This window comes from Lithobates pipiens, unplaced genomic scaffold (assembly GCF_037356315.1).
Source record: "Lithobates pipiens isolate NorthernLeopardFrog02 unplaced genomic scaffold, aLitPip1_a1.2 Scaffold_10, whole genome shotgun sequence".
Classification (NCBI taxonomy): Eukaryota; Metazoa; Chordata; class Amphibia; order Anura; family Ranidae; genus Lithobates; species Lithobates pipiens.
The window spans coordinates 167,151,543-167,173,762 of NW_027507686.1; the positions used below are offsets into that span (position 1 = coordinate 167,151,543).

The 22,220-nt window shown below is 44.0% G+C and overlaps 1 protein-coding gene across 1 annotated transcript in view; it reads right to left on the reverse strand.

Annotated features, from left to right (window-relative positions):
- Window positions 1-22,220, reverse strand: part of SNX15 (sorting nexin 15) — a 44,576-nt gene that overhangs the window by 20,345 nt on the left and 2,011 nt on the right. Inside the window, exon 2 of the mRNA XM_077459420.1 lies at window positions 664-699. Within this exon, the coding sequence (XP_077315546.1) occupies window positions 664-699 (36 nt within the window). The remainder of the gene's footprint in view (window positions 1-663; window positions 700-22,220) is intronic.

Below are 22,220 nucleotides of genomic sequence, written 5' to 3' on the forward strand. Positions count from 1 at the left end.
CATTACTATATATTGCTATTTGTAAACATATCTCATTGGTTATGGTGTGCTCTTTTACGATACATTAGTGTTGTAGGTCGGGTAAATACATTGTCTTTGAGTTGAAGCATTAATTTTAATTTCTAGTTAAAATTCAGCACATTTACTCATCTGTAGCACTGATAAAGTATACAAACATCTCATTTAAAGATTTGGCACAAACTGAACAGTAAGCGGTTACTAAAGTTACGAAAACTATCGTAGGACAGAATACAACTTGTAGTGATGTATTGTATTGTAATGTAATGTATTCAATTCCGAGCATGCGTGGTCTTGTTCTGAATTTTTTCAGATGAATACTGTACTGATTAAAAGAAAATCATGAGAAAAAAATTTGTGCTTGCCTCTTCGAATATTGTTGGATGAACTGTTGTAATTGGCTCTTGAAAGCTGTGAACTAACAATCAGATTATCGTACGATCACTCCGAAAGCATTTTTTTTTCCAAGCCGATTTTCTGATCGTGTGTACTAGGCATTAGCTGTTATTCAAATTTGACAATGACAAGTAGAAGAGGAGCACCAAGTTCATACAAAATATATTCTATAAACGTGAGGGGTACTAGCCCCTGAACCAAAAACCAAAAAGAAGTCAATACAAAGCCAACATTAGACTATGTACATACCTCCTTAACATCCTGAGGGTTCTTCTTTGGTATAAACTGAAAAGAAACAGATAGTAAAATAAATATTTAAAAAACTTTTTTTTGTTTTTTTGTTTTAAAAGCCCCCCTCCTGAAACATATGACCAGTCAGTCAAAGGTTATGAAAAAATAAATAAATAAAAAAAGGAAACTATAATGGTTTGGGGGAACTTTTTAAAATTTTTGTTGAGACATTTTAAAAATGATGTTCTATATACTTCTATATTTGGTTAAAAAAAATATAAAAAATAAAACCCCAACATTATTTTAGAGCTGCACAATTAATTGAGAATCAGGATCGCTTGCTCTGCTCAAGCCAATGGCTGTCAAACAAAAAACAAAACAGGCAGTTTGCCAAGTTTCACAACATGCCTCAGTCGCAGAGCTAACTATAAACCTTGTAACATTTTGTTCTTTAGATAAAAAAGGAACGAACTTCAGGTCTGTAAGACCTTTTTCACACTGAGGCAGTTTAAAGGTGTTATTTTTTATTTTTTATTTTTTTTATTGGGAAAACCAACTTTATTAAAAATAAAAAATGCACATATTACAAGTTTAGAAATATACGTAAAAACAAAACAAAACAAAAAAACACATACACAACCCACACACAATCATCTTGATCACATAGAGTAAAGAAAAATAAATAAATAACAGCTTATTACTATGGCAATACTTGGTTTCAGTCTTCAAATGATTTTAACTTACTATAAAAAAGGGTAGGTAAGGCAGTTATCTCGAGGTATATCACTAGGGGGTTATGCTCCCAACACATGCACATACAGCATTCAAATCTCGCCATCCCCCAACCACCTATCCCACACTCTGGAATATTTAAGTGGACAAACTATAAATCAGTTTCTTAAATGGGAGAGTGTGTCATTAACATCTCTCTTCCCATCTCTGGATTGTGGGGGGTAGTGCCTGCATCCAGGTCCGAGCCACTGCCTTCCGTGCCAGGAAGAGTGTTCAATACATAAAAGTGGCCAGGAATTTGTCTATGCCTGCATCCGGCAATAGGCCTAGCAGGCATAATTTTGGGTCTAGAACAGGGGAGCCCATTTTATCGTGCAGGAAGTGGACAACCTAAAGGTAGTATGCTTGCATAATTGGACAAGTCCATAACAGGTGATAAAAGGTGCCAGGAGCTGAGGCGCAAAGAGGGCATAGTGGACTACGTGTTGGCTAAAAATGAGCCAGCCTTTGTGGCATCAGTTAAGTTCTATGAATGATATAATTGTGTTAGTCTATCCAACATTTTAGGAGATGCTGTTTTGGTACCCCCCAGAATTTCCTCCCAATCTGAGTCATCAATAGCCCCAACATCAAGTTACCACGCAGACTTGGCCTTGAGTCAGTGCCATGACACTGGGAAGTCTAATAGTAGAATAGAGAGTGGAGATGAGGTTGGTGTCTAGTTGGGGGGGTTGGTGTCTAGTGAGGCAGCGAGATCCGTGAACTGGGTCTGCAGTGCATGGCGGAGTTGTAAATATCTGAACAATAGATGGTTTGGAAGTGAAAATTTATCTTTAAGTGACTGGAATGTTTTAGGCCATGATGTGGTCATGACTTGGTGTAGGTAGATCACGCCATATGTGACCCAAACTGTAGGGTCTAGGATGGTGAGAAATTCCAGCATATGGCCGTTATGCCATAAAGGGGTGTGGGAGTTGATTTGACCAATGTTGCGTCTTTTCAAGGTTAATCCCCATTCATGTTGATGATGCATAAGCATCCAGTCAGTATACTGTGAGGGTCGTTGCCTTGTTTGCCCTCCTTGTAGAATGGCTTGAATAGGAGTATGGGCTGGGTGGCCATAGCCAATGAAAACCAGAGATTGATAGCATTGTAGCTCAGTTGTATTAAAATTATAAAAATGAGACAGTTGAGAAGCTAGATAATAATCTTGTAAGTCAGGGAGAGCGGTTCCTCCCATGGACGTAGGATTTTTAAGAAGAGGCCAAGCTAATTTGTGTCTACTATGTCCCCATACAAAAAAATTCAAAATAGATTCCAACTTCTTAAAGAATTGTAGGGGTATATAGAGAGGGGCATGCCACATCATATATAAAATCTTAGATAGGAGTTTAATCTTGATTAAATTTATCGGACCCATTACACTCAGTGGTAATCTAACCCATGCTTGAATTTTAGCTTTAACCAAGGCGAATGAGGGTTCTATATTAAGAGGGATATAGTCCCTAAGACATCTTGTAACCACTACTCCCAGATATTTAATTGTTGATACTCTAGCTAAAAAGATAGATGAGGATGTATGGGAAGTGAAGGAAAGTGATCTAGTGGAAGAATTTGGGATTTATCCCAGTTAATGCGTAATCTGGAGAATTTTCCGTAGTTCTCTATAATGTCCAGAGCAGCTTGTAAAGACCGTCCCTGATCAGCTAAGTAAAGAATAGTGTTGCCTGCATATAGGCCTATTTTTTCTATCATGGTACCTGTTCGAAAGCCTGATATTTTAGGTTCTGCCCTGATGGCGATGGCCAGTGGTTCAGCCGCCAGGGCATACGGGAGAGGGGAGAAGGGACATAACTGACGTGTGTCCCCCTCAAGGGAGAATTGATCAGATAACCAGCCGTTAACATATACTCGGGCTTTAGGTGATTGGTATAGGAGCTGGACCCATTTAATAAAGTTAGGCCTGAAACCAAATCTATGGAGGCATTCCCAGAGGTACAGCCATTCAACTGAATCAAATGCATTGGCTACATCCAAGGTCACCACCACCCGAGTTTTCATGAGATGCCTGAATGTTCATGAACAAGCGCCTGATGTTCAAAGAGGTGTTTTTCTCCTGGCATAAAACCAGTTTGATCGGGGTGGACTAGTGAGAGTATGACTTTATTTAACCGGAAAGCAAGAATTTTGGCCAGTATTTTAATGTCAACTTGCAACAAAGAAATTGGGCGGTATGAGTCAGGGCAATGGGGATCTTTATAAGACAAGTATTTGGCGCAAATCAAAGATAATATTAGATTCCCACTAAGGAACAAAGTCTATAAAAGTACATATAATAGTGAGTGCAAAAAATGCACTGCTTTGTCAAGTCCAAAAAGAGGAATTGGATGCTCTTTAGTTCATGAGGGGAGGGGGGGGAGAGATGAGGAGGGGGGGGGGGGAATCCGCATACAGGGCTGCCACCTTAGGAGAGCTGAAACTTAAGCTCCTGGATTGCTGTATTTTATCTACAATGGGGATCTTTACCCGGTTTGGGGAGAACTATGATTTGAGCTTCCTGCATAGAAGATAGGAGTATCTCCTGGTCAAAAATAAATTGATATAGGACCTTCAGTTTGGGAATGAGTATTTCTGGGAAGGTAGTGTAAAATTCTAGGGGCAAAAGTAATGTCATCTGTAGTGATAGGTGCTTCTAGCATCTTGATTTGTTTGCAAGCAGGATGGGGAAACTGTAGAGTGTGGAGGTATTCTCTAAAGACTTGTTGGAAATGTGTGCTTTGTGATGTGTATAGGGTACTATAAAAGCTTTTGAATTTGGCCACGACTCAGTGAGAGAAATGCCATCCGAGTCCACTAGGGAAACAACCACTGGTGGTTTATTCTCTAAGTGGGCTAGATAGGCCAACAGTTTCCCAGAATGTTCTCCATGATCAAAAACCCTCTGTTTACCAAAGAAAAGGCGCTGACTGGCCTTCTCTGTATACAACTGTGTGACCGTACAGGCTTGCAGATTAACTCTATCAAGATTTTCAGGAGAGGAGTTGTTATTGAATGCCTCTTCTAGTTCTTGTATTTTATCTGATGCAGCTGAAGTATAAGCTTGGATGAACTTTTAAGCTTATTTATCCTTGTGGATATAATCCTACGTGCATGTATTTTAAAGACACAGGTATAGGAGTCCTGGTTATTATCAAAGAAGAACTGTATTTTTTTAGCTATAGCATTCCAATCTGGCAGCTTTGAGAGCCAATATGGATTAAATCTCCACATGGGAGTGGGGGACTAGCAATGAAGCCTTCATCCAGCAGGGGGAATGATCAGATAAGGCTCTAGGAGCAAAACCTGTCCCTGTCACTTTGGGTAAAAGAACTTTAGAGACCAAAATGAAATATGTTCGAGACATAGTGTCGTGGCTAGTTGAATGATAAGTATATGCTCTAGGGGTAGGGTTTTTGTACCTCCAAACATCAACCAGTGCAAATTCAGTCTGTGTACAGGTATGCCGCAATGCAGCGGTGTGTGCCTCAGTGTGCACCACACGGTCCAAAGCACAAATCATAGTCATGTTAAAATCGCCCATCCACACATCTGGGATCATCGGGTATTGAGCCACAAAAGCTAGTTCCTCCGTAACTATTTCTGAGCTTTATGGAGGTGGAACATAGCAGGCCAATATCAAAAGGGGAGTCCCACCCAGTGTAGCATGTATCAACAAATACCTGCCCTGCTGGTCTGCCTGTATGGACATCATCTTGAAAGGAGTAGATTTAGCAATGAGGATAGAAACCCCTCTGGATAGATTTGTGTATGTGCTATGATAAGCCCATCCTAACCAGGGGTGTTTTAATGCAGCCTATAAGTGTCCCATGACATGGGTCTCTACTAAAGACTATAATATCAGCTTTCTGTGAGGGCTGCTGTACACTTAACTTTGTTGCGTACACCCCAGACATTCCATGTCAGGAATTTAACAGAGGTCACTGGAAAGATGAGTACCATGTGGAAGGATGTTCAATCAGTCAGACCAATAGGGCATCCGCAGGGGTACAGAAACCTTTGACAATACAGTGCCTTGCGAAAGTATTCGGCCCCCTTGAACTTTTCAACCTTTTGCCACATTTCAGGCTTCAAACATAAAGATATAACATTTTTATTTTTTGTGAAGAATCACCAACAAGTGGGACACAATTGTGAAGTGGAACGAAATCTATTGGATTTTTGAAACTTTTTTAACTAATAAAAAAATGAAAAGTGGGGCGTGCAAAATTATTCGGCCCCCTTGCGTTAATACTTTGTAGAGCCACCTTTTGCTGCGATTACAGCTGCAAGTCGCTTGGGGTATGTCTCTATCAGTTTTGCACATTGAGAGACTGAAATTCTTGCCCATTCTTCCTTGCAAAACAGCTCTAGCTCAGTGAGGTTGGATGGAGAGTGTTTGTGAACAGCAGTTTTCAGCTCTTTCCACGGATTCTTGATTGGATTCAGGTCTGGACTTTGACTTGGCCATTCTAACACCTGGATACGTTTATTTGTGAACCATTCCTTTGTAGATTTTGCTGTATGTTTGGGATCATTGTCTTGTTGGAAGATAAATCTCCGGTTTCAGGTCTTTTGCAGACTCCAACAGGTTTTCATCCAGAATGGTCCTGTATTTGGCTGCATCCATCTTCCCCTCAATTTTAACCATCTTCCCTGTCCCTGCTGAAGAAAAGCAGGCCCAAACCATGATGCTGCCACCACCATGTTTGACAGTGGGGATGGTGTGTTGAGGGTGATGAGCTGTGTTGCTTTTATGCCAAACATATCGTTTTGCATTGTGGGCAAAAAGTTCGATTTTGGTTTCATCTGACCAGAGCACCTTCTTCCACATGTTTGGTGTGTCTCCCAGGTGGCTTGTGGCAAACTTTATGGATATCTTTGAGAAATGGCTTTCTTCTTGCCACTCTTCCATAAAGGCATAAATGGACAGACTCTCCCACCTCAGCTGTAGTTCTCTGCAGTTCATCCAGAGTGATCATGGGCCTCTTGGCTGCATCTCTGAACAGTCTTCTCCTTGTCTGAGCTGAAAGTTTAGAGGGACGGCCAGGTCTTGGTAGATTTGCAGTGGTCTGATACTCCTTCCATTTCAAAATGATCGCTTGCACAGTGCTCCTTGGGATGTTTAAAGCTTGGGAAATCTTTTTGTATCCAAATCCAGCTTTAAACTTCTCCACAACAGTATTACAGACCTGCCTGGTGTGTTCCTTGGCCTTCATGATGCTCTCTGCGCTTTCAACAGAACCCTGAGACTATCACAGAGCAGGTGCATTTATACAGAGACTTGATTACACACAGGTGGATTCTATTTATCACCATCAGTCATTTAGGACAACATTGGATCATTCAGAGATCCTCGCTGAACTTCTGGAGTGAGTTTGCTGCACTGAAAGTAAAGGGGCCGAATAATTTTGCACGCACTACTTTTCAGTTTTTTATTTGCTAAAAAAGTTTAAAATTATCCAATAGATTTCGTTCCACTTCACAATTGTGTCCCACTTGTTGGTGATTCTTCACAAAAAAATAAGATTTTATATCTTCATGTTTGAAGCCTGAAATGTGGCAAAAGGTTGAAAAGTTCAAGGGGGGCCGAATACTTTCGCAAGGCACTGTATGTATTGTACCAAGTGATATAATATGTATCAACATAAATTGACATGTGTGATCAAACTATAAATCAAGAAAGAAAAAAAAAAAACAGCCCGTAGCTCAGTTGTTCAGATTGAGCAATCCCTAACCCTCTCAGCTCTTCACCCCCCCCCCCAACTCGAGAGCATATAACCTCCAAAACAAAACAGTTGAGTGGTCATCCAGAAAAACGGATCTGGCTGGAGTTGCAAACAGGAACTGAATGCTAAACCACATTGTAGGGAGAAAAAAAAAAACACACACACACACATTACTATGGGGGTGACTTTTCTCTGATCAGTGTGCGTGGTGAGGTAATGAAGGGTGGTCAATTCCCCACAAAATTCCTTCAGGTAGTTGATCAGGAATCGCTTGGCATCAGGGTCTTCTCTGGAAACGATAGTACCAGAGCCGAGCAAGGTTATTATCCAAATGGGTTAGCAAAGGAAAGGATATGTGTCAATGTCCGGCCGAGGCACAGAAGTTTCTCCTATAGGTTGCATGCGAATAGTACTCGAACTCCAACACAGGGGAAGAAAAACAGCAGGTAGTCAGACAATCCATACTCACACAGGCACTAGAGCGATCGTGCAGCTAAGCAAGACGAGCGCATTGATCCAGCTACGCAACGGCCATGTCCGGGTCCTCGAAGAACTGTACACAACCATCTTCCTCCATCCGCAGCCTGGCGGGAACAACATGGCGTACTTGAGGTGCAGAGTGCGCATGCAGTGTTTAACATCTTGAAACTGGGATCTCCGTCTCTGTACCTCATTGGAAAAATACAGAAAAACTGCAACTTGAACATTTCCAACAGGGATGTTGCCCTTTTCTTTAGTAAGACGTAGGATTCTATCCCCATCTAGGAAGTTGAGGAATTTGGCGATGAATGTATGGGGGGGGGCTTGCTGGGATGCAGTGTGCGTCTTCTACCGCAAACATAACCGAGAAGGCATCCCTTCCATAGGTCTGAATGAGGAGATTTGAGGAAGTCTGCAGAGTCATTTCCCTCTGCCTTCTCCAGGAGCCCAATAAATCAGAGGTTGCAGCCCTTAAAGACGATTCTCCATGTCATCTTGGTGAGCACAAAGTTGTTGTATTTGCCTCTGCATCCTTTTGGTGGTATGTTGTAATGGAAGCAAGATATCCTTCCCTCTACCTATACGGGTTTCAGTCTCAGTAACTGTGTCATTCAGCTTGGATAAATCCTGGCAGATAAGTGAGAAGTCGATTTTAACTTCATCTATATTAGTTGTGAGAGTATTCTGCAAGGCAGCGATAGCCTTCAATACTTTGGCTGCATCAGCCGCATGGTGTTCCGAATCGGAGGAGGCACGGCGCCATCTTTGGCCTGCTGGTCCTTGTCTTGCCAATGGAATTTTGCTAGTTGATTAGAAGTCTGGGGCAGTGCACTTGCGGGAAGTTCGAAAACGTCCTGCAGGCAGCATATTTGGGGCGGTTTGGGAGTGCTGTATACAAATCGTCCCATTTGTCGGATTTGCTTGTGTGGTCAAACCATCAAATGGCTGGTGTCATAACTGATCACATGTGTCTTTCTTGGCTGAAAGGAATAGGAGAGTTTAGATCCACTTTAAATATCCTGGTTAAGGGCCTTTAGAGTGTCTTACAAGTTTGTATACATTTGTGCAAGTAGCTTGTTTTTATAATTACTATAGAATTACCTCTTCAGCCTAGGGGTCCTAGTGCAGCAGATGGCACACATGCAACTGTGGCTCCCAAACTATATCAGCCTGCCCTGTTCTTACAGTGCCTTGAAAAAGTATTCATACCCCTTGAAATTTTCCACATTTTGTCATGTTACAACCAAAAACGTAAATGTATTTTATTGGGATTGTATGTGATAGACCAACACAAAATAGCACATGATTGTGAAGTGGAAGGAAAATGATAAAGTTTCAAAATTATTATTTTTACAAATAAGTGAAAAGCGTGGCATGCATTTGTATTCAGCCCCCCGCCCTGAGTCAATACTTTGTAGAACCACCTTTCGCTGCAAGTCTTTTTTGGGTCTGTCTCTACCAGCTTTGCTCATCTAGAGAGTGAAATTTTTGCCCATTCTTTGCAAAATAGCTCAAGCCCTGTCAGGTTGGATGGAGAGTGTCTGAACAGCAATTTAAGTCTTTCCACAGATTGTCAATTGGATTTAGGTCTGAACTTTGAGTTGGCCATTGTAACACATGAATATAATATTGTAGCTCTGGCTGTATGTTTAGGGTCATTGTCCTGCTGGAACCTCTGCCCCAGTCTCAAGTCTTTTGCAGACTCGAACAGGTTTTCTTCTAATGCCGCGTACACACCACCAGACTTTTCGGACGGACTAGTTCCGACAGACTTGGCAACACACAAGCACACCAAAGACCGACAGATTCGAACGTGATGACGTACGACCGGACTAGAATAAGGAAGTTCATAACCAGTAGCAAATGGCTGCCCTAGCATCAGTTTTCATCCGTCAGACTAGCATACAGACGAACAGATTTTTCGACCGGACTTGAGTCCATCGGAAAGATTTGAAACATGTTTTAAATCTAAAGTCCATCTGATTTTTAGACAAAGATCCGATGAAGCCCACACATGATCAAATTGTCTGGTGGATTCGTTCCATCGGACCTAGTCCGTCGAAAAGTCCAGTCGTGTGTACGTGGCATAAGATTTCCCTGTCTTTGGCTCATCTATCTTACCATCAGCTCTGACCAGCTTCCCTGTCCCTGCTGAAGAAAAGCATCCCCACAACCTGATGCTTCCACCACCATGTTTCTGGTTGATGGTGTGTTTAGGGTGGTGTGCAGTGTTAGTTTTCCGCCACACATAGCGTTTTGCTTTTAGGCCAAAAGATACAATTTTGGTCTCATCTGACCAGAGCACCTTCTTCCACATGTTATCTGTGCCCCCACATGGCTTCTCGCAAACTGCAAATGGGACTACTTATGGCTTTCTTTCAACAATGGCTTTCTTCTTGACACTCTCCGGGCTGATTGGCGCGGCGGTGGGGGGCAGGTACAAGCACTGATCTCCCTGACAGCCGCTGGAGAGGAGAAACGGCTGTCAGAAAAGCTATACAGGAAGATTGGTGCTTGTAATTCCCCCCCACCGCTGCACCGGTCATCCCTGAGGGTGCCCAAGCAACGGTTCTAGCATCGGAACATCATGCAAATGCCTGGTATCAACACCTATACTAGTATCGGGTTAACCCTAGTATGTATACTGACAATTTCCACTGTGCTTTACATACTGTACACTTGTATTAGTCCCTACCCTTAAAAAGCTTACAATCTAAGGTCGATACTTTACATGCATATATATATATATATATATATATATATATATATATATATATACACACACACACACACACACACACACACACACACACACTACGGCCAATGCAGGCAGCCAAATAACCTACCAGCAGGTCTTTGGAGTGTGGAAGAAAACTGGAGTACCCGGAGGAAACCCACAGAAGAAGATGCAAACTCTATGCAGGCAGCAAAATGGGAAAGATGGATAATACTTGGCTAAAGTCATGCAGAGACTGCATTTGTGTAGCAGCATGTGGTCTCCAATGATAACATACGTGCATACTTCCCAACTTTGAGATGGGAATGAGGGACTACCATCAGCAAAAGTATGCACCATAGGACACACCCCTTGCCCCTTAAAGGAGAATTGTACAAAAAAAAAACAAGATTGGTTATACCCACAAGTGCCTTTTTACCACTACTACTCCTTTATATTGGCTTTTGGAATTTAGAAACCAGATGAAAGGTTTAGCTCAGGAAAACACTTTTTGATAGATAAAAAGTGCATTTTATATGCAACTACTGTATTTTTCGGACTATAAGACTCACATTTTCCCCCCAGAAATATGGGGGAAAATGTGCTTGCGTGTTATGGTGCAAATATACAATTGGCACCGCCCCCCCCCCCCCCCCCCGACACGATCCGGAGCGCTCTGTGGCCTCGGCCTTAGGAAAGGCCGCGGCCTCGGCCTAGCAAAAAATCAATACAGGGGGGACTAGAGGGCCCTGCTCGTTAGAGCAGGGCAATCTAGAAGGGAGGGTCAACTTGAAACAAAAAGGCAATAAACTGTGGGGGATTAGCTGATGGAGAAAATGAAAATACAGTTGTTAGGTGTGGGTAGGGTAGGCTTCTCTGAAGAGAAGGGTTTTCAGGGATCGTCTAAAAGCTAACAAAGTAGGAGATAGGCGGACAGATTGGGGTAGGGCATTCCATAAGATTGGAGAGGCTTTGGAAAAGTCCTGGAGGCGAGTATGGGAGGAGGTGATGAGGGAGCTAGAGAGCAGGAGGTCTTGAAAGGAACGAAGAGAACGAGTAGGTTGGTATTTAGAGACTAAGCTAGTGATGTAGCTGGGGGCAGAGTTGTGGATGGCTTTGTACGTAGTTGTCAGTATTTTGAATTTAATTCTTTGGCTGAGCAGAAGCTAGTGGAGGGATTGACAGAGAGGAGTAGCAGACACAGAGCTATTGGTAAGGTGGATGAGTCTGGCAGCAGCATTCATGATGGATTTAAGAGTGATAGACTATGTAGAGGTAAGCCAATGAGAAGGGAGTTGCAGTAGTCGAGGCGGGAGATGACCAGCGAGTGAATTAAGAGCTTTGTTGTATCATTAGTTAGAAAGGGGCGTAATTTGGAGATGTTGCGGAGGTTGAGGTGGCAGGATTTGGACAGTGATTGGATGTGTTGCTTGAAGGAGAGTTCAGAGTCCAGGACTATACCTAGATCAAGGGAAGGGGCATATGGGGGAGGAAAAATTATAAGTTTGGTTTTGGATAGATTGAGTTTGAGGAAGTGATGTGACATCAAGGCTGATATATCTGATAGTAAATTAGTGATGCGTGAGGAGACAGAGGGAGTGAGTTGAGGGGTAGAGAAATAGAAATAGAGAAATAGAAATTTGGGTGTCGTCAGCATAGAGGTGGTATTGGAAGCCGTGGGAGGCTATCAGTTGACCCAGAGAGGAAGTGTAGATTGAAAATAGGAGCGGTCCAAGAACAGAACCTTGGGGGACCCCAACAGAGAAAGGAAGAGGAGGAAGTAGAGTTGTAAGAAACGTTAAAGGTGCGGTTGGATAAGTAGGAAGAGAACCATCGAAGAGTACAGTCAAGGAGACCAAAGGTGTGGAGTTTTTTGAGGAGGAGGGGGTGGTGAACCGTATCAAAAGCAGCAGAGAGGTCCAGGAGGAGGAGTACAGAATAATGTCGATTGGTTTTGGCCATTAGTAGATCGTTTGTTAGTTTTAGGAGAGCAGTTTCTGTGGAGTGTTGAGGACGAAATCCAGACTGCAGGGGATCAAGAAGGCTATTATCAGTGAGGTGGACGCTTAGTCGGTTGTAGAGCATACGTTTGAGGAGTTTGGATAAGAAGGGGAGCAAGGAGATGGGGCGTAGGTTGTTAGGATTGAATGGGTCCAGTGAGGGTTTTTTAGGTATGGGTCTGAAAAGTGCATGTTTTAGAGAGTTGGGAAAGATACCAGAAGAGAGGGAGAGATTGAAGATGTGGGTTAGAGAGTGTAGCATAGAGCCAGAGGGTGAACGTAGCATTTGTGAGGGAACAGGATCTAGAGGGCAGGTGGTAAGGTGGACATTACCAAGTAGTTTAGCAACTTCGTCTATAGTGGTGGGGTTGAAAGAGGGAAGTAATGATTGTGCTTGTGGGCATGACGTGTAAAGCGTGGAGGGTATCAGAACAGGATCGGATGGCAGCAGCGCTGTGGGCTGCATCTGTAGTGCCCACAGCACTGCTCTGTGACAAGTGCAGTCACAGCCATCCCTCCATACCCTGCCAATACTCTGCCATACCCTGCCAATACTTTCTATGGTAATGGTCACTCTGCATTTCGTGGGCACTGGAAAATATTTTAGTACACCATTTGGTTCAAAATATATTTTTTTCTTGTTTTCAACCTCTAAAACCTAGGTGCGTCTTATGGTCAGGTGTGTCTTATGGAGCGAAAAATACGGTATATAGATCAGACCAAAAGAGGAGCAAAGAGGGACAGAGGGACATTGCAAATCAGGGACAGTCCCTTGAAATCAGGGACAGTTGGGAGCTATGCAAGTGCATTCCATCATAAAAATCGCAGTTTATATCCTCTGGCATAAAGACATATCAGAGTTGTATACGAAATAGAAACCTCCCTTGTTTTTTTTTTTTTTTCTTATCTGCAGTTACAGTGCAGACACACAGAAAGCAAACAGAGCTTGTACACACAATCAGATTTTCAGACAACAGTTTGTACATTTTTTGTTGCATGCCAGTCTCATGTCGAAAGTAAAGAGGTTACTCACCAATACGAAAATTCTCATAAAGGCAGAATACAATGACGTAATGTGTTGAATAGTTTTGTATGTATTCTTTCCTTTCTGAGCATGCCTAGTCTTGCTCTTATGATTTTTTTCGTACAAAAACCGTATTAATGAAAGGATAAAAATCAGACGTTGAGTTTGCATCCAACAAAAATGTTATTGTCTGCACATCCCGCTTTTGTCAAACATAAAACTAGAAACGTCTGTCAAAAGCACCAAACTAAGGATCCAAAAATCAGCAGATCTTTCATTGGACAAAAATTTTCTTACAATTTTCATATGGTGTGTATGGGCCTTTACACTAGTCTGGGGCAATGACAACAACTCTTAAAAAGAAAGGAAGAAAAGGCAGAGTAGAGGTTATAGATTACAAAGCTCTTTTTTATATGTCTTGTTGCTAATGTGTTTTAAAAGTACACAAATCATTTTACTTCTGAGTATGCAATAACCAAATGCACATGTTTTGGTAGGAGACATCTCATCTACACAATGACACTCAAAGATGAAACAAGTGCATGTCAAGCCAAAACTCTGCTAGTTTTGCACAGTGTAGGGAAGGGTTAGGACCCCTGTCTGGGTTTTTATTTTTTTTTGATCGCCCTCATTTCTTGTCCATCAGGATGTAAGAGGAGAGCTCTCCAAGGCAAGAGAATATCCTTTGTCACCAGAACAGATTTCTTCCATGGAGGATTTCCGATCACCTGCTCTTACAACTCAGGGGGTCCTTTCAGACAAGCATTTTGATCAGATCTGCCTGTCAGTTTTTCGGGCGGATATGAAAGTAAGCTTAATTGAATGGACATCCCAGATGTGAACCAGATCTGTTCACAGATTCCCTGCTAAACAGAATGGACACTGCCTGTTTGAAAGGCCCTAAGGCTTGATTCACACTAACGCGTTTTTTGATGCATTTTGCAGAAATGCAGGGAAATTTTTTAACATGGGTTACTATGGAACATGTTCACATCAATGCATTTTTGTGCCTCTGCGTTTTTGGAAAGGGTCGGGGACTTTTTTTCCATTCAAAATTCAGCGTTTTGCATGTAATAGAAGTCAATGAACCTGCATCAAAAACGCAAGTACCGCCTTTTTGCCGCGATTTGCGTTTTCGCATTTTTTTTACTGTATATAGCTGGTTGCTAAGCAACCATGGCGTTAAAAAGAAAGAAAGAAAGAAAGAAAAAAAAAACGCGGCAAAATGACCGCAAAAAGCACTGCAAAAACGCTCAAAAGCAACATGCATAGATGTGAATCGAGCCTAAGCCTGGATTCATACCTATGCATTTTTAGTGCTTTTTGCATTTTGCAGATTTGCACTACAGAACGTGTTCCATAGGAAACCATGATAAATGTGCAAATCTGTGCAAATTTGCAAAATCCAAAAAGCACTAAAACTGCATAGGTGTGAATCTAGGCTAAGGCCTGGTTCACACTTATGCATTTTTTTAGTGCGTTTTCGGTCTTGCAGAAACACACTACAGTCCATTCAACAAGGTGTCCTATGGGTCGCGTTTACATCCATGCATTTTATGGAAAGGGACAGGGAATTTTTGCTTCCATAGACTTCAAATGGATCAAAAAACATGTACTGAAAAATGCAAAATGCATCTGGAATATGCAAACTGCATTAGAGCTGCAACTTACGATTATTTTCATAATGGATTAGTTGGCTGATTATTGTTTCGATTAATAACCTTAGAAAAAAGTGTGGTGTATAATTTAGTTAATATGTAATGTTTTAAAAAAAGGCAATTTATTCTTAAATATCCCTATATGCAATGGTAACTATAAATAACCAACTATATGGTTTGGGAGCAAAATATCTAATCCACTCTGAGAATAACAGACAGAAGAGATATACTGTATATATTAGAGGGGATATATACTGTATATACTATTAGAGGAGAGATATACTGTATATAACATTATAGGAGAGATATACTGTATATACTATTAGAAGAGATATACTGTATATAATGGCCAATCTGGTAAATATCATCAGACTCATTAACTTTAACCCCATTTTGTTACTGGCCGATTAATCGATTATGAAAATAGTAATCAATGAATTTCATAATCGATTAGTTGTCGATTAATCGATTAGTTGTTTCAGCTCTAAACTGCATAGGTGTGAACCAGGCCTTAACGTGTTGGTTTTCCTGTCACTTTTTGTGCTCAACTCAAAGGTCAGAAGAATCAATAGTGAGGGTAAATCTCTGTAGAAGGAACACAGGCAGAAATTAAGAAAAACAAAAATTATGACAGAGGTTCTAACCCTTCCACATTCTATCCAATGCAAAACACAAACTTCCCGTTTGGTGCAAGCTCGGCTATTCACACTGAACATGGTACAGAATTCAAATGTCCGGACAGCTGCACGCCAAAAATCCCTGTCTTTATTAAGTCATAAAAGCAGAATATCACTCCACCAAGACACTGTGGAGCATGAGAAAATTCTACGCGTTTCGCACTGCATGAACACTTAATAGCGGCTTGATAATCACAGTCGGGAGAACCTCCCTGCTAAAATAGCCAACAGCCAACTAGGGATCAGCGGAGGGCGATCAATCCCAAATGTGGCTTGATCACACTTTTTACCAAACATGCATTTAAAACAACATAAAAATGCATACAAACATCAAGGACCAGAATATGGCATGGATAGAATGCCTTATAATCATTTCAATGTTACAAAAAAAAAAGTTCTGGCTCTGCACACACCTTGATTTCAAACTGAAAAGAGGAGGATGGACCTGGTCATGCTACTGTAATGGATGGACTTTATTGTATTTTCCACAATCAACAACCTCGGATTTCATTTTCACAATCTCGGGGTTTCATTTTTTTGCTTCCTGAATGAATTCTGGGGAAACTTTGTTTCCTGGCTGATATTCAAGGCTTCTCAGGCAGAATGTTTCATTTCAAAGTGTTAAAATGTTTTTGTCTATGAAGGAATAACTGAAGATCAGAACCCGTGACTAATCAGTCCTCACATGTTCTACACACACGTGTCAAGACTGGACGGTCCTACAAATCACATGGGACCTAATTCATACCATGGTAGGTACATGTCCCTAGGCACACTGACAATACTTGTGCTTAGATCTACTAAATATAGAGAAATATACTTTTTCTTCATCATTATCCCTAGTTTAGTATTTTCTTTCTTTAGAGCAACGAGCATCAGTCATCTGATCCGTTATCTGATCATCACAAAGTAATGTCTCCTTGGGTTCAGGACTTCATCCTCAAAGCCAACTCCCTACAAACATTTTCCATACAGTAAGAAATGGTTAGATTCCTTATTAGTTTCCTGAACTCCTGGAGAAATCAGTTACATCCCAACATCCAGGAAGTCAAATATATCTTCAAAAAAAAAGGTACAAAGAGAAATATAATATATATATATATATATATATATATATATATGTAAGAAGGCCAGTATGGTGGCCTGAATTTATGGGAGGAGCCCGGGGGGTATTTAACCAGCCCGTTCGCCTGTGGTGGTTGTCGGTTTCCGGTGCGCAATACCACGTCACTAGGCCGACAGCTCGTGTTGATCACCATTTGATTACCATTCAGACAAACGTCTCCCTTCTTGGAAGTCTCGTAGTTTTCGTGTTCCGTCCGGTTTTGTACAAATCTCGCCGGCTCGACTGCCGCAGGTAGGGGTCTCGATTGACCTTCATTTCTATTCATTTCTATTTTATTTGAGTGTCGTAAACCCTAAAAAATGTCACATCGTTCGGGATGATACCGGGTTGTTATCACTCATGTCGCACTTGCCCGCACACGCCCTTCATTTCACGGGCGTCGTTCGGTAGGTTGTCTGTGATACCTTGTTAGCTACCGGTTGCATAATCTTGTTCGTCATGTTCCGCAGTCATATCGTTGTCAGTCGTATCTTGCGGCATAACGACCCATGCCTCTGCCACAAACTGGCTCACGTAGGCCATTTCTTCATTTCACCTGTCACTTACTACGCTCCGATTCGAATCCAGTTGCATCACCTAAATGCGCCGATTCGTCCCGGGGTGCCCCTAGGTATTCGGCCTCATTTCGGTACATGCTCCAGAGTCCGCGCGTTCCAACCGTCCAGGTCTCTGTCATGGGTTCATTTCACGTCACCTACTACGTTCGAATCGATACCAGTCGTTTGCCAAAAAAAAAAAAAAACGCACAGGTTCGATTAAAACGTGTCCCAAATAGCTTGGCCTCATTTCGGTACATGCTCCAGAGCCCGTGCGTTACCATTTCAACCCGGGCCCTGTCATGGGATTCATTTCACGTCACCACTACGTTCGAATCAATACCAGTCGTTTTAAAAAAAAAAAGAAAAAAAAAAAAAAAACGCACAGGTTTGGTCGACGTGTCCCAGTTGTCGTTGGCCTCATTTCAGTACATGCGCTAGAGCCCGTTCGTTGACGGTTGCGAGTCGCGTCCTCTCCGAGTCGCAGCTCTACCATGGGAAAACATTTCATCCTCATCTAGTTCGCCCGGATCGAATCCGGTCGCATTTCGTTTGCATCGATTCGCCCGGACGGTCCCACATTTTGTAGCTTTTTCGGCCTCATTTCAGTGCATGCTCCAGAAATCCGGGTTGGTTCCAGCCTCAGTTTGGGGCCGGCCATCCCAGGCCTCTGTCATGACAGTAGTCCTTCATTCATTTCACTGTCACATTCCGCGCTCCGGTTCGAATCCAGTCGCACGATCGGATGCACCGATTCGTTCCGGTTCGTCCCCCAGGTTGTTGCCCTCATTTCAGTACGTGCTCCAGAGTCCGTTCTGCTGTCAGTTGTACTAACGACACGACCAGTTTGTGCCTCTGTCACGGCAAATCGTGCTTCATTTCATGGTCACTTATAGCGCTCCGATCCGAATCCAGTAGCATCTATGATGCATCGATACGGTTCGGCGTGCCCCAGAGGGAACAGCCACATTTCATTTATTTTTTCCACAGGTTGTCTGGCGCTGGGCAAAAAAAAAAAAAAAAAAACGGAAATCTCAAAAGGATAACAGAAACAATGAGGGAATAACGGCGTGATGGTTTAGGAATCATGGCGCAGAAATATCTACTCACCGGTGCACTTCAGTTGTGTTAGCCAACTACTTCCGTCACATGCCAGTTTTCCTTGTTAGGCTCCTTCAAACAAATGTCATCTGTTGTTTCTCTCTCCAGGTCAGTCAAAGCTTAGTAGGTCCACCCTGCACCAGCTTGGACGTCGTCTCCCAGGTATAAAAAAAAAAAAAAAAAAAAAAAAAAAAAAAAGAAGGGCTAGGAGTGGAAAAGGCGACAGCGAGACGGACCGGTACACATATGTATGTAGGCGAAGGAACGTCAGTATATATGTGTATTCGCGTTCGCTTCCGCCTTAGTACCCAAGCAACAGGTGGGCTCACTTGGAAAATAGAGAAACAGTCTTGACTTTGTCATCCTCTATAGGTTCCGGTCGTCCATCTATCTTCCCCAAAAGAGATAGCACATCACTCCCGGGGCTCGATCCATCAGGAACCATGTCCCAGACCAGCAGTGAAGACCTTACTGCCCCCCTGTCACCTCGCCCGCCTTCAGTGGGCGACAGCATTCAGTCTTTCAGGGGCTGGACTATCCCTAGGCTGTCAGCGGAGCTCAGACGCAGGGGCATTCCCTTCCCAGCCACAGCTAGGAAGGCAGAGCTGTTTAGGCTCCTCTCTGCCCCCCCAGCTACCGCCGGGCCTAGTACCCCGCCTCAGGCTACGCTGCAGTCCATCTCTTCGGCCATAGGTCAACTGCATACCATGGTGTCGTCTCTGGCCAGCTCGGTCACGGATGTTCAAACCAGAGTGACCCTCTTAGAAACACCTCCAGCTACAGCCACCACTGTTCCGGATGCAGTCCCGTCTCCTCTACCAACAGGTACCGAAGGCACATGTCCCGTGGTCTGTCCAGCACATCTTGTGCCGGCCAGCATTAGGAAGGACATCTTGGACGGCAAGGATGTTAACCTTGCCTCCTTGCTCATTTCGGTGCATGACCTGGCAGAGAACAAGGCTTACACCTGGGGGGATGTATCCGTAGTTCTCAAAGCTAAGGACCCCAGGCTAAACCGGAAGCTATCCATCCCCGAGTTTACCCTAGCCTTCGGCATGCTCAGAGATGTCGTTTGCTCAGCCTCTCCTGCCAGGAGGGTTGAACTAGATTTGTATCTCCACACGGTGGTGGACCTGGGGTACAAATATGGTGGCTTTGCATTCTACGACTACCATCGTTCCTTCTCAGCGAAAGCAGCCGCCAAACTGGCACAGTTCCAGTCTCTCACAGACTGGAGCCTGATGGACACGGAACTATTCTGCCGGCATTTTGCCGGCCTTCGTTCTCCCCTGTGTGCCGTCTGCCAGTCCTCCACCCATACCGCTCCCTGGTGCGCCAACATACCGGCTACTCGCCCGGTAGAATTTCCCTCCACCTCTGCCGCAGCCCCAGGCCCATTAGGCTCGGCACCAAAAAACCAGGTGGACAAATTTGGACGCACGGTCCAAACCATTGGGGGTGCGGCCATCTGCAATAACTTCAACTACGGTTCTTGTAATTACAGCCAGTGCCGTCTACTGCATATCTGCGTTATATGCCACAGGGCGCACCCCAGGAATTTGTGCGAGGTCAAAGCGCACAAAGGTTCATGACTGAGCCGTATAGACATACTTTGCCTGGGCTTCTACCTCAACACGCACCCCACTCCTTCACTAACCACCTTCCTCATAGGCGGCTTCACCGCAGGTTTTCACACCGGCCTCATCTCCCTACCTCACCAAACCCACGAGTGCAGAAACCTCCGCTCAGCAGCCTCTGACGAACAGGCCATCGACCTACTGCTGCAGAACGAGGTGGATCGAGGCTTCGTTATAGGCCCCTTCACTCAGCCCCCCTTCAATATGTGGAGAGTTAGCCCTATTGGGCTTGTCAAGGGCAAGTTTTCCAATAAAAGTCGTTTAGTGTATGACCTGTCTGCGCCTCATTCTTCTCACATCCCTAGCTTAAACTCATTGATCCCTTCTGAAGAATTCTCCTTAAAATATTCCTCAGTGGACATGGCAATCCAGGCCATCCTTAAAGTAGGCACAGGCGCATGGCTGGCGAAAGCGGACATATCCGACGCCTTTAAACTGTTACCTATCCACCCGTCCCTCTGGTGCTGGCACGGGATTAAGTGGAAGGATCAATACTACTTCGCCACGAAGTTGACGTTCGGCTCCAAAAGCAGCCCGTGGCTGTTCGACATATTTGCCCAATCTCTCGAGTGGATTCTCTTACACAAGGTCGGCTGTCAGCAAGTTATCCACTACTTAGATGATTTTTTATTGATAGAACGGCCAGGCGCACCTCCCAGAGATCTCGACAAGTTAAGGACCGTTTTCGGGAACCTCAATGTTCCCATCGCTGAACATAAGGTGGACGGACCCGCACATTCAATCACCTTCCTTGGTGTTATTTTAGACGCCGGCTCCATGAAAGCCAGCCTGCCCCTTGACAAACTAACCCGCATCAGGGCGGCACTTCACGAGTTCACTCGGACCAGGGGATGTACTAGGAGACAGCTGCAGTCACTGTTGGGCATGCTCAATTATGCCATGCGCATTATCCCACAAGGCCGTTCCTTTATCTCACGACTGTTGGTCTACCTGTCTCAGGCTCAAGACCCGGATCATATCCTTTGCCTAGACACCGCAGCTTTAGCAGACCTGGCAATGTGGGACGAGTTCCTGTCCAACTGGAATGGCATCTCCCTTTTCATCCCGTGCATTTCACCTCTCTCACCACAGGTAGTCACAGACGCCGCGGCCTCTACAGGGTTTGCAGCAATTTTTGGCCACCATTGGTTCGCCGGACCCTGGCCTTCTCAGATACTTAGCATCCCGGGCTTTAGTCAATCCTCTTCACTCTTCGAGCTCTACCCCATGGTTGCAGCCGCCCAGCTCTGGGGCCCTACTTGGTCCGGACAAACGGTAGGCTTCACCACCGACAATCAGGCCACAGCCGAAATTGTCAATAAAGGCAGGTCTAAATCCCCCTCCGTGATGTCCTTCCTACGCAGGCTGGTGCAGCTGTCACTACAGCACCAATTTAACGTCATCTGCATGTTTATCCCAGGGAAATATAACCGGGCAGCTGACGCCCTCTCCCGCTTTAATTTCCGGTCCTTCTTTCTACAGGTTCCCAGTGCAGATGCCGCATCAGCGCCTATCCCGCATTGGTCGCAGTTGACCCTGGACTAGAGCCGCATTTACTAGGAGCCACGCAGCTCATCAACCGTTCGTTATCGGACAATACTCTCAAAGCCTACCAGGTAGCCTGGAGAACCTTCAACGCATTTCTGGTCACCTCCTCAGTAGGCACCCCCACAGATACTAGACACATTCTAGCCTTCATCTCGTACTGCCACAACCAACTGGCCTTGTCTTTTAACACCATTCGCTTATACTTAGCTGGTGTTCAGCACTTCCTTTCAATCCAGGATCCTACCAAACCCTCTGTTTTCTCGTCCCACGCTGTCCGAGCCATATTACGCGGCATCCAAAAGCAACAGCCGCCAGTAAAAGTCAAGCGGCTCCCCATCACCAGTGCCATCTTCAGGGACATGTCCACCATGCTCAACAGCTACCCCTTTGGTGTTCTCCCCAGTCTGGTCATACAGGCAGCCATTTACCTAGCCTTCTATGGCTTCCTTCGGCCCGGTGAGTTCACTCACAACAGCCTACACGGCCCAGTCCTCCGCAGACGTCATCTGCTCCGTCACCAGGACCATTTCATCTTCCACCTCCCGGTAACCAAGACCCAGCAGACAGGCACCGGC